This window comes from Mustelus asterias, chromosome 3, assembly GCF_964213995.1.
Source record: "Mustelus asterias chromosome 3, sMusAst1.hap1.1, whole genome shotgun sequence".
Classification (NCBI taxonomy): Eukaryota; Metazoa; Chordata; class Chondrichthyes; order Carcharhiniformes; family Triakidae; genus Mustelus; species Mustelus asterias.
The window spans coordinates 8,535,678-8,551,514 of record NC_135803.1 but is presented as its reverse complement, the minus strand read 5'-3'; the positions used below and the strand labels follow the sequence as shown (position 1 = coordinate 8,551,514).

The 15,837-nt window shown below is 43.7% G+C and overlaps 1 protein-coding gene across 3 annotated transcripts in view; it reads left to right on the top strand.

Annotated features, from left to right (window-relative positions):
* Positions 1 to 15,191, top strand: part of LOC144486546 (membrane-spanning 4-domains subfamily A member 8-like) — a 75,029-nt gene extending 59,838 nt beyond the window's left edge. For all 3 annotated transcript variants that reach the window (XM_078204605.1, XM_078204613.1, XM_078204600.1), the window contains 5 exons: positions 1,283 to 1,408; positions 2,735 to 2,791; positions 8,069 to 8,194; positions 8,284 to 8,400; positions 14,084 to 15,191. In XM_078204605.1, coding sequence (XP_078060731.1) covers positions 1,283 to 1,408; positions 2,735 to 2,791; positions 8,069 to 8,194; positions 8,284 to 8,400; positions 14,084 to 14,197 — 540 coding nt within the window. In that variant the 3' untranslated portion in view covers positions 14,198 to 15,191. The remainder of the gene's footprint in view (positions 1 to 1,282; positions 1,409 to 2,734; positions 2,792 to 8,068; positions 8,195 to 8,283; positions 8,401 to 14,083) is intronic.
* The last annotated feature ends 646 nt before the right edge of the window (positions 15,192 to 15,837 follow it).

The window sequence follows — 15,837 nt, the reverse complement described above, 5'->3', positions numbered from 1 at the left end:
CCCCCATGGTCGGCTTATGATGAAACTGAGGAGGTGTGGGATAGAGGGAAAGTTGGCCGATTGGATAGGTAACTGGCTGTCTGATCGAAGACAGAGGGTGGTGGTGGATGGAAAATTTTCGGATTGGAGGCAGGTTGCTAGCGGAGTGCCGCAGGGATCAGTGCTTGGTCCTCTGCTCTTTGTGATTTTTATTAATGACTTAGAGGAGGAGGCTGAAGGGTGGATCAGTAAATTTGCTGATGACACCAAGATTGGTGGAGTAGTGGATGAGATGGAGGGCTGTTGTAGGCTGCAAAGAGACATAGATAGGATGCAAAGCTGGGCTGAAAAATGGCAAATGGAGTTTAACCCTGATAAATGTGAGGTGATTCATTTTGGTAGGACTAATTAAAATGTGGATTACAGGGTCAAAGGTAGGGTTCTGAAGACTGTGGAGGAACAGAGAGATCTTGGGGTTCATATCCACAGATCTCTAAAGGTTGCCACTCAGGTGGATAGAGCTGTGAAGAAGGCCTATAGTGTGTTAGCTTTTATTAACAGGGGGTTGGAGTTTAAGAGCCGTGGGGTTATGCTGCAACTGTACAGGACCTTGGTGAGACCACATTTAGAATATTGTGTGCAGTTCTGGTCACCTCACTATAAGAAGGATGTGGAAGCGCTGGAAAGAGTGCAGAGGAGATTTACCAGGATGCTGCCTGGTTTGGAGGGTAGGTCTTATGAGGAAAGGTTGAGGGAGCTAGGGTTGTTCTCTCTGGAGCGGAGGAGGCTGAGGGGAGACTTAATAGAGGTTTATAAAATGATGAAGGGGATAGATAGAGTGAACGTTCAAAGACTATTTCCTCGGGTGGATGGAGCTATTACAAGGGGGCATAACTATAGGGTTCGTGGTGGGAGATACAGGAAGGATATCAGAGGTGGGTTCTTTACGCAGAGAGTGGTTGGGGTGTGGAATGGACTGCCTGCAGTGATAGTGGAGTCAGACACTTTAGGAACATTTAAGCGGTTATTGGATAGGCACATGGAGCACACCAGGATGATAGGGAGTGGGATAGCTTGATCTTGGTTTCAGATAAAGCTCGGCACAACATCGTGGGCCGAAGGGCCTGTTCTGTGCTGTACTGTTCTATGTTCTATGTTCTAAGTGGAAATCACTGGAGGTGAAAATCAGACTCTATGGAAAGGGCGGCTGATCTGCACTGTCAATTTCACACCATGGAGCAAGTTAAAACTACTGACAACAGGTTTGTTTTTCAATTTAAACACAGTTTTCTGGTTCTTGCAGATAACGCAGATTGTGACGGGTATAATCGCCATAATCACTGGAATTGTACAAATCAGTGTTCCGCGAATGCATTCTTACTTGGACATGCCAGTGGCAATTGGGACACCCTGGTGGACTGGAGTTCTGGTAAGTACTATTGATGAGTGTAAAGTTCTGGGCTCTCTATATCTAGCTGCTGTTTATTAGACACATCTGGCATCAATCATTCATTGGCAAATAGTTAGCATAAATGATGTTTATTACTGTTCGTAATGCCCTGGAATAGAGAAACAAATATTTTCATGGGTTACTTTTCTCTTTTATTTTGGTCGTGGAATGTGAGTGTTGGTGGCAAGGTCAGTATTTATTGCCCATCCCTAAATGGCCTTGAGAATGTGGTGGTGAGCCACAGTCTTGAGCTGCAGTAGCGCATGTGACCCAGGAATACCCACAGTGCTATTAGTGAGTTTTAGGATTTTGACCCTGGCACCATGTAGCCCAGGTTCCAGGTTAGGATAGTGTGTGACTAGGAGGGGAAATTGCCTCTGCTGCCCTTCCATTATAGTTGATGGAGGGCGGAGGATTGGAAGATGCTGTCGAAGGAGTTTCTGCAGTGCATTTCGTAAATAGTACACACTGCTGCTTCCATGTGCAGGTGTTGGAGAGGTTGAAAGTTCATGATGGGCAATGGCAGAGATTATGGGTGGAATTTTCCTGCCTGCCCACCACTGCAAGTTCATCTCAAAGCTAGAGCAGATGTCCTGAATCCTGGCACTGGGCAGGCAAAACAGATATCTGGCTTCTCACTCCTTGCTGCAGTGAACAGTGTCAATCACCCTCACTATACTGTCCCCTGCTTCTAATGTGATTCCCCCACTTGAATGGCTTCCGGTACCACAGTGCCATGATCAGTCAGCTCATCCACCCTGCAGCTCCCACTCTCATCCAAGCAAGCTGAAAGCACCTCAAACCTGTTGGACAATTGCAAAGACTGACACACCTGCTTCAGCTGCAGGCACACTCCCTTGTCCCTGACCAGAAGACCCTATCCTAAGGGGTGTGATCACCTCAGAAGCAAAACATCCAGGTAACTCACTGTGATGAGTCTGTGTTCGCTTTTTCCTGATGTCACATGGAGAGAATGGAATGTTCCCCTCCAAGAAACCATCCTGAATTGGAATTATATCGCCATTCCTTCACTGTTGCTGGGTCAAAATCCTGGAACTCCCTCCCTAACAGCACTGTGGATGTAACTACACTACATGGATTGCAGCGATTCAAGAAAGCGGCTCACCACCACCTTCTCAAGGGCAATTAAGGATGGGTAATAAATGCTGGCCTCGCCATCGACACACACATCCCGTAAATTAATTTTACTAAAAGCTTGTAGGGAAAGGAAATTAGAAAAATCCTATATTTCTGTCACTATTCAATTTTTCCAGATTTGCTGTCTGATGTGGAATATGTTTTAAGTTTATTATTGCAGGGTCACTTGCTGTAGCTGTTGAGAAGGATCCAAGTCATTGTATGGTAAGTACTTGCTCAGAAATGGTTTTGATATGGTTTATTTACAAAAAGTGGTTCAGCTCAGTGCAATAAAGCAGCAAGATTTTGCTACTTGTTCCTGTCACATTAAACCCTGATGTGGAGATGCCGGCGTTGGACTGGAGTGAACACAGTAAGAGTTTTAGCAACACCAGGTTAAAGTCCAACAGGTTTATTTGGTAGCAAACACCATTAGCTTTCGGAGCGCTGCTCCTTCGTCAGATGGAGTGGAAATGTGCTCTCAAACAGGGCACAGAGACACAAAAATCAAGTTACAGAATACTGATTAGAATGCGAATCCCTACAGCCAGCCAGATCTTAAAGATACAGACAATGTGGGTGGAGGGAGCATTAAGCACAGGTTAAAGAGATGTGTATTGTCTCCAGACAGGACAGCCTGCAAGTCCAGGAGGCAAGCTGTGGGGGTTACTGATAATGTGACATAAATCCAACATCCCGGTTTAGGCCGTCCTCATGTGTGCGGAACTTGGCTATCAGTTTCTGCTCAGCGACTCTGCGCTGTTGTGTGTCGTGAAGGCCGCCTTGGAGAACGCTTACCTCCTCATTACTGCTGAATATAGCTTTACAAACTATAAACCACAGAAATTACCTCTGAGACTGCAAGTGATAAAATTATTAAATACTTACCTGATCTTTCTACTTACCAATCAGCTCGTGTGTCCTCTACTACTGCAGCAGGGCAAGACAACACCTTGCTTGTCCTCCTCACAGTGCCCTTTATTTTGGTTAGAGGAGGATGGAAGGAGGGAAAAACTAATGTAGCTTCTCGGGCTTAACCGCTCCTTGTCACCAGTTCTGACTCAACCCACTATACAGTCAGACTGTGATGATTTCTCCCAGACTGCTCCTCAGTGAGGCCTCTCTGCCGCCTCTGCTGGATGTTCTTCTCCTGTTTGTCTCTGGAGGGGTTCTTCCTCTACCTACCATATAGTCAGGGTGACTGTGGTGATCCAAGCTGACAAGATGAGGCATTGCATCCCATCCTGAGCTTGATCGGATGCTTCATCTTAGGCCAAAGATCAAGATGGCTTTGAAAGATTACATCAGGCGATGCCTCAGTGGAACCTCATTGTCTACCCTGATCATTGACTCTCCCCTAGCCTGGGAGGTCAACCTGTCTGATCATTAGAACATAGAACATAGAACATTACAGCGCAGTACAGGCCCTTCGGCCCTCGATGTTGCGCCGACCAGTGGTACCAATCTAAAGCCCCTCTAATCTACACTATTCCAATATCATCCATATGTTTATCCAATAACCACTTGAACGCTCTCAACGTTGACGAGTCCACCACTGCTGCAGGCAGGGCATTCCACGCCCTTACTACTCTCTGAGTAAAGAACCTACCTCTAACATCTGTCCTATATCTCTCACCCCTCAATTTAAAGCTATGTCCCCTCATGCTAGCCAACACCATCCGAGGAAAAAGGCTCTCACTATCCACCCTATCTAATCCTCTGATCATCTTGTATGCCTCTATTAAGTCACCTCTTAACCTTCTTCTCTCTAACGAAAACAACCTCAAGCCCCTCAGCCTTTCCTCATACGATTTTCCCACCATACCAGGCAACATCCTGGTAAATCTCCTCTGCACCCTTTCCAACACTTCCACATCTTTCCTATAATACGGCGACCAGAACTGTACGCAATACTCCAAATGCGGCCGCACCAGAGTTTTGTACAGTTGCAGCATGACCTCCTGGCTCCGAAACTCAATCCCTCTACCAATAAAAGCTAACACACCGTACGCCTTCTTAACAACCCTATCAACCTGGGTGCCAACTTTCAGGGACCTATGCACATGGACACCCAGATCCCTCTGTTCATCCACACTACCAAGTATCTTACCATTAGCCCAGTACTCTGTATTCCTGTTACTCCTTCCAAAGTGAATCACCTCACACTTTTCCGCATTAAACTCCATTTGCCACCACTCAGCCCAGCTCTGCAGCTTATCTATGTCCCTCTGTAACCTGCCACTTCCCTCCGCACTGTCTACAACTCCATCAACTTTAGTGTCATCCGCAAATTTACTAATCCATCCTTCCACGCCCTCATCCAAGTCATTAATAAAAATGCCAAACAGCAGTGGCCCCAAAACAGATCCTTGCGGTACACCACTAGTAACTGAACTCCAGGATGAATATTTCCCATCAACCACCACCCTTTGTTTTCTTACAGCTCGCCAATTCCTGATCCAAAACACTAAGTCACCCTCAATCCCATGCCTCCGTATTTTCTGCAAAAGCTTAACATGGGGAACCTTATCAAACGCTTTGCTGAAATCCATATACACCACATCAACCGCTTTAGCCTCATCCACCTCTTTGGTCACCTTCTCAAAGAACTCAATAAGGTTTGTGAGGCACGACCTACCCTTCACAAAACCGTGCTGACTATCCCTAATCAAATTATTCCTTTCTAGGTGATTATAAATCCTATCTCTTATAATCCTTTCCAATACTTTGCCCACAACAGAAGTAAGGCTCACCGGTCTATAATTACCAGGGTTGTCCCTACTCCCCTTCTTGAACAAGGGGACAACATTTGCTATCCTCCAGTCTTCTGGCACTGCTCCTGTAGACAATGACGACACAAAGATCAAAGCCAAAGGCTCTGCAATCTCCTCTCTAGCCTCCCAGAGAATCCTAGGATAAATCCCATCCGGCCCAGGGGACTTATCTATTTTTACCCTTTCCAGAATTGCTAACACCTCCTCCTTATGAACATCAATACCATCCAGTCCAACAGCCTGCATCTCAGTACTCCCCTCAACAACACTGTCCCTCTCCAGTGTGAATACCGATGAAAAATATTCATTTAGTGCCTCTCCTATCTCTTCAGACTGCACGCACAACTTCCCACTCCTGTCCTTGACTGGCCCTAATCTTACCTGAGTCATTCTTTTACTCCTGACATACCTATAGAAAGCTTTCGGGTTTTCCTTGATCCTATCTGCCAAAGACTTCTCATGTCCCCTCCTGGCTCTTCTTAACTCTTTCTTTAGGTCCTTCCTGGCTAACTTGTAACTCTCAAGCACCCTAACTGAGCCTTCACGTCTCATCTTAACATAAATCTCCTTCTTCCTCTTCACAAGAGATTCAACCTCCTGAGTAAACCACAGTTCCCTCTTACATCTGCTTCCTCCCTGCCTGACAGGTACATATTTATCAAGGACGCGTAGTAGCTGTTCCTTGAACAAGTTCCACATTACCATTGTGCCCATCCCCTGCAGTTTCCTTCCCCAACCTATGCCAGCTAAATCTCGCCTAATCGCATCATAATTTCCTTTCCCCCAGCTATAACTCTTGCCCTTTGGTATATTCCTATCCTTTTCCATTGCTAAAGTAAACGTAATCGAATTGTGGTCACTGTCACCAAAGTGCTCACTTACCTCCAAATCTAACACCTGGCCTGGTTCATTACCCAGTACCAAATCCAATGTGGCCTCACCTCTTGTTGGTCTATCTACATACTGCATCAGGGAGCCTTCCTGCACACACTGGACAAAAACCGACCCCTCTAAAGTACTCGAACTATAGCTTTTCCAGTCAATATTTGTAAAGTTAAAGCCCCCCAGTACAACTACCGTGTTACTTTCGCTCCTATCCAGAATCAGATTGACTCTCCCCTGCCAGGTAAGTGAATTTGGCTTGAAGCTGTGTGAATTGATGAGCTCTGAATATTATCAGTCCTGTTCCCCTAAACTGCTGACTTATTCCACCCTCATTTCTGTACTACACTTTATAATCACTGTTGTTGTTCTCTGAAATGCCAGCCTCCTTGATTTTAATACACCATGCCATTCTGCACAAAACCAATTTCCTTCAAATCTTATGCAAACTATTCCATCATTGTGATGTTCAGCCATTTTCCCTATCCAGGTGCAGAATCCTACAGTAAAGTACTACAGGAATGAATCCTTTTTTAACCTATGAATGAACACTGATGGATAACTGCAGATTGAGTTATAAAGGCCAGACTGTGGCCTGAGTGAGATACCCTCCATCGAGGTTCACACACTGCAATGGAACTCGGTGAATGGAAGTGACCACTGGGCAGTGTATACAGGGCACAGCCAATCCACAACCCCAGTGTGATGCCTGGGTAGTAATATAAAAATGTACTCTGGCATGTCTGACCACTTAGATGTGGTATCTGGCAGGAGTAAAGAATCAGTTTGTATTCTCATTCCTGATTACTGTGCAGTTATCCATTCTAGAATGTATGCATTTTATGTCAAGGGGTGATAATTAGATCCTCTTTTGTTGGAGATGGCCATTGCCTGGCACTTGTGTCACACAAAGGTTACTTGCCACTTGTCATCCCAAGCCTGGATATTCTCCTAGCTCTCCCATTAGTCTCCAATAAATTCTACCCATTGCATCTGCTTCCATCATCTTTTTTCAAACTGACCATTCTAGATCACAACAACTCATTCTGAAAGAGAACATTTCCTCATATCACCTCTGCATCTTTTCCATCTCACCCTCACTCTTTGTCCTCCGGTTACTGACTCTGCCGCTGCTGGGAACAGTTTATCCTTTGTCACTCTTTCAAAACAATTCATCCAATTGAAAACCTCGACAGTCTATCCGAGTAAATGAAGTCCCTCATCCCTGGAACCATTCCAGTAAATTTCTGCTGCACCCTTTCCAAAACCGTGGTATCCTTCCTAAAGTGTGACATTGAATGGGTTTCTATACATTCAATGTAGATGTCAAACAGATTGGAGTAGGAGTCGGCTTGATTGGTGCATTCACTTTTCCTCTTCCCGTGTTTTCTCATTTTTATTCTTCACTGGGAAGATGGTGAGTTGTCATTTTGAACCACTGCAGTCCATGTGGTGTAGGTACACCCACAGTGCTGTTAGAGAGGGAGTTCCAGGATTTTGACCCAATGACAATGAGGAATGGTGAAATATTTCCAAGTCAGGATGGTGAGCAACTTGGAGAGAAATTTTCAGGTGGTGGTGTTCCCATGTGTTCGCTGCCCTTGTCCTTCTAGATGATAATGGGTGTGGGTTCGGAAGGTGATGTCTAAGGTGAGTTCATGCCGTGCCACTTATGTTCTTCAATAACAAAAAGAGAAAAATACTGGAAAATCTCAGCAGGTCTGACAGCATCTGTGGGGAGAGAATAGAGCCAACGTTTCGAGTCTAGATGACCCTTCGTCACAACCCTTCCACAGTATTTTTGTGTTTATCTTATGTTCTTTAATGTCTTGTTTTTAACATCCAGATCCGAGGTTGCTTATCAATGAACATCATCAGTGCCATTTCCTGCTTACCAGCTGTTATAATCTATGCTACGAACCTTGATGTACGACCATATTGTTATCATTCACTTCACTGTGTTCCTCCTGAGGTGAGTGTTAAATTATATTGAGTGTTTATAAGAAATGGTTTTATGTTTTTTCCATTTAATTTATTTTATTTCTGTTTAACACATCATAGATTACAATTTCATGTGTGGCCATTCTTCTGGTGCTGACACTGCTCAATGCAGCAATATCCATTGCAGTTTCAAGCTTCAACTGTAAGGCTGTGAATGGTTGCTGTACAACACCAGTGGTAAGTTACGTAATGAACTGATCTAAGAGTCTATTGCCTCTGTGTATTTACACGTGTATATTCGCTCTTTCCCACTTTAGGTATGTATCAATAGTACATCAAATTTTTAGGCATCCAGATTACCAACAACTTGTCCTGGTCCCCCCAATGCCAACACTCTAGTTAAGAAAGCCCACCAATGCCTCTACTTTCTCAGAAGACTAAGGAAATTTGGCATGTCAGCCACAACTCTCACCAACTTTTACAGATGCACCATAGAAAGCATTCTTTCTGGTTGTATCACAGCTTGGTATGGCTCCTGCTCTGCCCAAGACAGCAAGAAACTACAAAAGGTCGTGAATGTAGCCCAGTCCATCACGCAGACCAGTCTCTCATCCATTGACTCTGTCTAAACTTCCCGTTGCCTCGGCAAAGCAGCCAGCATAATTAAGGACTCCACGCACCCTGGACGTTCTCTCTTCCACCTTCTTCCGTCGGGAAAAATATACAAAAGTCTGAGGTCACATACCAACCGACTGAAGAACAGCTTCTTCCCTGCTGTCATCAGAATTTTGAATGGACCTACCATTGCATTAAGTTGATCTTTTTCTACACCCAGGCTATGACTCTGACACTACATTCTGCACCTTCTTTCCTTCTCTATGAACGGTCTGCTTTGTCTGTGTAGCACCCAAGAAACAATACTTTTCACTGTATACTAATACATGTGACAATAAATCAAATCAAGGTAATTGCTGCGTAGTGAGAGCTGCTTGTGTTACATCCCACACTACAGATGTCAATGGAACAGCAGGTCAGGCACGGCATAAACAAGCAGCTAATATGTTTCTGCCACTTCTCACCAGTCAACAACAATTAAAATTCACTTCCCACTGTTTTTATTCATAGAATCCCTACAGTGCAGAAAGTGGCCATTCGGTCCATCGAGCCTGCATCAACAACAATTCCACCCAGGCTCGATCCCTGTAACCCCACGTATTTACCCTGCTAGTCACCCTAGCATATTTCCAAGTGGTCATAAATCCTATCCTGAGGGATAGGATTTATGACCACTTGGAAAGATGCAGCTTAATCCAAGATAGTCAACACGGATTCGTGAAGGGGAAGTCTTGCCTCACGAATTTGATTGAATTCTTTGAGGAGGTAACTAAGTGTGTAGGTGAAGGTAGAGCAGTTGATGTCGTATACATGGATTTTAGTAAGGTGTTTGATAAGGTTCCCCATGGTGGGCTCATGAAGAAAGTAAGGAGGTGTGGGATAGAGGGAAATTTGGCCGATTGGATAAGTAACTGGCTATCTCATAGAACAGTAAGAAGTCTCACAACACCAGGTTAAAGTCCAACAGGTTTATTTGGTAGCAAATACCAAATAAACCTACCAAATAAACCTGTTGGACTTTAACCTGGTGTTGTGAGACTTCTTACTGTGCTTACCCCAGTCCAACACCGGCATCTCCACATCATATCTCATAGAAGACAGAGGGTGGTGGTGGATGGAAAATTTTCAGACTGGAGACCAGTTACCAGCAGTGTACCACAGGGATCCTCTGCTATTTGTGATTTTTATCAATGACTTGGAGGAGGGGGCTGAAGGGTGGGTCAGTAAATTTGCTGATGACACCAAGATTGGTGGAGTCATGGATGAGGTGGAGGGCTGTTGTAGGCTGCAAAGAGACATTGATAGGATGCAGAGTTGGGCCGAAAAATGGCAGATGGAGTTTAACCCTGATAAGTGCGAGGTGATTCATTTTGGTAGGACAAATTTAAATGCGGATTACAGGGTCAATGGCAGGGTTCTGAGGAATGTGGAGGAACAGAGATCTTGGGGTCCATATCCACAGATCTCTGAAGATTGCCACTCAAGTGGATTGGGCCGTGAAGAAGGCCTATAGTGTGTTCGTGTTTATTAACAGGGGGTTTGAGTTTAAGAGCCGTGAGGTTATGCTGCAACTGTACAGGACCTTGGTGAGACCACATTTGGAATATTGTGTACAGTTCTGGTCACCTCACTATAAAAAGGATGTGGAAGCATTGGAGAGAGTGCAGAGGAGATTTACCAGGATGCTGCCTGGTTTGGAGGGTAGGTCTTACGAGGAAAGGTTGAAGGAGCTAGGGCTTTTCTCTTTGGAGCGGAGGAGGATGAGAGGCAACTTAATAGAGGTTTATAAGATGATGAGGGGGATAGATAGAGTGGACGTTCAGAGACTATTTCCTCGGGTGGATGTAGCTGTTACTAGGGGGCATAACTTTAAGGTTCATGGTGGGAGATATAGGATGGATGTCCGAGGTAGGTTCTTTACTCAGAGAGTGGTTGGGGTGTGGAATGGACTGCCTGCTGTGATAGTGGAGTCGGACACTTTAGGAACTTTCAAACGGTTATTGGATAGGCACATGGAGCACACCAGAATGATAGGGAGTGGGATCGCTTGATCCTGGTTTCGGACCGAGATCGGCACAACATCGAGGGCTGAAGGGCCTGTACTGTGCTGTACTGTTCTATGTTCTATGTTCACCCTGACACTAAGGGGCAATTTAGCATGGCCGATCCACCTACCCGCACATCTTTGGACTGTGGGAGGAAACCGGAGCACCCGGAGGAAACCCATGCAGACAAGGGCAGAATGTGCAAACTCCACACACAGACAATGACCCAAGGCTGGAATTGAACCCGGGTCCCTGGTGCTGTGAGGCAGTGGTGCTTACCACCGTGCCAGAATATTGTCCATCCTCAGCCCAGCATTCCCACAATATAACAGTTAAATGAGAAGACTTTCTGTGAACTACAGCGAGGTTATACCAGCCAAAGCTTGAATCACAGAAACAGGTGACTTGTCCGATCAAATCTGAAGCAGTTTGTGTTTCTCCTGGTGCATTCTCCCTCGTGTTTTCTGGGGGGTTTTTTTGCACTTATTCTAATTGGTTCTAACAGCACTTTAATATTCCCAGTTTTCACACTGCAGTCTGATTGGCGTTTAGCTGGGACTCGGTGGGTTGCGCTTTTGTGCTCTGAGCCACAACAGAGTGGGACCAAGATCCAATCCAGAGATTTGGGCACAAAATCCAGGCTGATGCTCCCAGTGTCAGTAATGAGGGAGTGCGGCACTTTTGGAAGCGCTGTGTTTTCGGATGGGAGATTAAACCAAGGCCCCAGTCTCAGGTGGGTGTAAAAGATCCCATGGAATGGTTTTGAAGAAGAGCAGGGGAGTTCTCCCTGGAGTCTTGGTGAACATTTATCCCTCAATCAACATCAGGAAAACAGCTGGTCACTGTTCCAGTGCTGTCTGTGGAAAGCTGAATGGATATTCCCGTCATTCCCAAAAACATCTGTATTGATCTCGACACCAGACCAGCAGGTCAGCCTCTGTGATATGAGGATGTCAGCCAGTGAGCCCTTGATGGGGATTGGAGCCAATTCATGGAATCTCCTTGAATCTGATTGGTGTGTCTGGTAATCAAGGGAGGAAGATGTGAAATTAGCAAAGGACAATAGAAATCATCAGATGTCAGAAAACAGACAACAGACAATGTTCAATCCAGAAATGACAGAGACCCTGTGCATGGTCCATGGTCTCCAGAGGTGAACAGATGTCTATGTTGAAGTGGAATCTTGCTGAGCACAATCTATTTGCCATGTTTCCGAAGTTATATTTGTGTCTATAGTTCAAAATTACTTCATTGGCTGTAAAACGCGACGGCAAGTCCTGAGGTCATAAATGGCTCTAAAGAAAGGCAATTTTGACTAATTACGTGTCAAAAAATTAGCCGATTCTCCACGCAAATCTTGTTTTCTCACCTCTCCACTCCTGTTTACTGTTCAGTTGTCTCTGTGCATCTCAATGTTTCTGTGAATTTTCAACTATTCTTCTGTCTGTTTGTACATTTTGCTGTACAAATGGAGGGTTAAAATTTTCATTAAATTCTCCTCGACTACATACTTCCTTGAAACTTGCGCTCTTTAATTGCTGTCACATGTTAGAGTTGAGAAAGTTTAGAGGAGATTTGATTGTAAATGTGCAAACTGATATGAGATTTTGACTAAGGTGAATTGGAAAAATTAATTTTGAATCGTCAGTGACTATTAAAATAAAGAGTAAAAATGACAAACCCCCTTCCACAGAAACGAAATGAGAGTTTAGGAATATTATTTTATATGAAGTTATTGTGGAGCCAGACCCAACAGTGGAATTTAAATGGAATGTGAATAAGTACTTGAGAGAATAAAGGCAGGAGAAAGGAGCTAAAGAAAGGTCTGGATTTGTTTGATACTTTTAGAATATCCTCAAACACTTTACAGTCAATTAAATAATTTTGAGGTGTAATTACTGTTGTGCTGTGAGAAACACAGCAACCAATTTACATATGAGAGGATTCCACTAACAGCAATGTGATAATGATCTGAATGTTTTTTTAGTGACATTAAGAAATAAATGCTCCCATTTTTTTTCTATTTTTTTTTATTTTTTAAGAATTTTTAAAATCCATCCTTAAAGTTACAAAGCCAGAATGGACCAGACAGACCCAAATCCGTTCCTTGCTTGCCCAAAAACCAAATTCAAAATCCAATTCAATCCAATTGATGGTCCCCTCGAGAGAGAGAGAGAGAGAGACAGACATGATCCAAGCTGACAAGATAAGTTATTGCACCCCCACATTGGGCTTGATGTGACGCATTTTCATAATCAAAAGCCCAATCCTTTCTGACCAGCAGGAGCAAGAGTTACAAGGATTTGAAACAGTTAAGAGGAGTCACTTGTGGAGCTGTCATTAGATCCCGTAGCACATTTCTTGTTTTATTAAAATACTGTGTTTACTTCAACAAGTATGGTGACACAGTGGTTAACACTGCTGCCTCACAGCACCAGGGACCAGGGTTCAATTCCTGCCTTGGGGGTCACTGTCTGTGTTGAGTCTGCACATTCTCCCCGTCATGCGTGGATTTCCTCCGGGTGCTCCGGTTTCCTCCCACAGTCCAAAAGGCATGCTGGTTAGGTGCATTGGCCATGGTAAATTCTCCCTCAGTGTACCCAAGTGTGGCGACTAAGAGATTTTCACAGGAAATTCATTGCAGTGCTAATGTAAGTCTACATGTGACACTAATAAATAAACTTTAAATGTTAAAATTTGGACAAGTGAGGGGTTTCCAACACATCCTGACTATCTCATTTGATCAATATTGGGACTCACAATGCCAGGGAAATCAGGCTCTACATTGGGTGGTGATTTTTTTTCCTTAAACATTCCAAGATTGGAAAAATATTTTTCTGAAACCCAATAACCATTTGAAAAATGGTTTTCCTTTATTTAATACTTTAACTTAAATAAAACTTTCCATTATAAATAGAGCTCTGAAATAAGCTCCATCCTAATCAGTGAAATTTTGAACACGGAAGAAATCTATATGAATATAATGCGCAGTTACCAATGAAACACATTTAGGTTCTTCCAATGAAGATAAACTATTTCCAGCAATTCAGGGGATAGATTTCCTTATCTGAGCATGTGCAGGAAGTGCTCCCCCTAGTGTTGCGGCACCAATAAACACAGTCTTCCAGATTGCTCTGGCAGAGAGTCAGCACAAACGTTATTGTCCTAGTGGGGAAAGTGGCAGGGAAATGGCTCTGATGAGTCATGATGAACTGATTAAAACCTTTCAATTTCTAATTATTCATCTTGTTCTTTTTCAGCCGATAATTGTGGTGTACAACAACACATCTTCACAACTGACTCCCCAACAACAGTTCTATGAAAACCCTCCTCCCTACAACATGACACCAATGGAAAATGTATATGTTGGATAAGAATGGGTTTCTGTTGAGAATCTGCCCAGCAACTGCTAATGCATCTTAGAGAGTGTGGTGCAATATATTTTGAATGCATGTAAAGATTTGGGATTGAGTACATTTTGTTCTTAAACTAAATGTCATTCTGCCAAGGCCGTGTGTATTTCCTTGATTAAAGCAAAATACTGCAGATGCTGCAAATCTGAAATAAAAACAGGAAATGCTGAATAAACTCGGAAGATCTGGCAGCAGGGAAGGCGGTGGCTCAGTGTTTTCGTCACTGGCCTAGTAATCCAGAGACCCAGGTCTGGGGATCAAGGTTCGAATCCCACCATGACAAATGGTGAAATTTGAATTCAGTAAATATTTGTAATTAAAAATCTACTGATGACCATCATTGTAAAAACCCATCTGGTTCACTGATGTCCTTTACAGAAGGAAATCTGCAGTCCTTAACTGGTCTGGCCTTTATGTGACTCCAGACCCACAGCAATGTTGTTGACTCTTAAGCGCCCTTGGGATGGGTAATAAATGTTGGCCCAGTCAGCGATGCCCACATCCCATGAACAAATAAATAAAAAGTATCTGTGGAGAGAGAAAGGAGTCCATAAGACCCTTTTACCGAACCTGTAATCTTATGGACTCAAAATGTCTCTTGTCTCTCCCTGCACAGACACTGCCAGACCTGCTGCGTTTATCCAGCATTTTCTGTGTTTTTTATGTATTCCCTGGAGTTGCCTTGAGAAGGTAGCAGCTTGCTTTATATTCTTTATGGATTCAGCGGGCATTGAGAGCCACACATTGACAGTGGACTATGCTCTAATGCTTGTCCTGTAAACTGTGTGCGTGTGTTTGGGAGTGTGGGGAAATAATGCTATTTTTCAATCAACTTGTATAATGGAAGTCATCGGGTAAGAATCCTCTTCAAATGATTGCTTCTATAGATTAGATAGTCTGGGATTTCTGATATTGCTGTATTTTTCTGCAGTCTAATAAATCTACACAAATATAATATTGATTTGTTGAAAGTGCTGAATGGGATAACAGACTCTTAGAAATGGTGAAACATGATTAGATTTGAATATAAGCAGATCAACATCACTGTGCTGTTAGCCTTGTCCCTGCACTGACACAACTGTCCACTGATTGTACCGGTTCCTTTCTTATATCTGTGCTTTTCTTTATTCTCTGAAATGTTCGCTCGCTTACTTCAATCTGAAGCAGTTTCACCGTCTGAAATCTGTTTCTCATTTCCATTTCCTGCCGCTCTCTGCAGTTATTTCCTTGGTTATGTGTATAATCTCAGTCAAGATGTTACTGTCACCAGGAGAGGGTGCTGCTTTGTTGCTGAAACTCTCCTTTAGTGAAGATATCAATCAATCCCAGATCATTTCTATCTGTTCTGATGATCCAGCTCAAAATAACAGCACAGACACAGACTATTTGATCCAACGAGCCAATTGCTGTTGTTGATGTTTTTCACAAGGCTCTTCCCATCTTACTTCATCCAACCCTGTTTGTAAACATTAAAGATCACATGGTAATCATGGATGACATTTGATTCATCCCGACAGATCCTAACATCCCACATTGCAGCATCTTCAGTGGTTTCTACAATTATTTCACCATTTTGCATCCACTAATCCCTATCTGGAAAA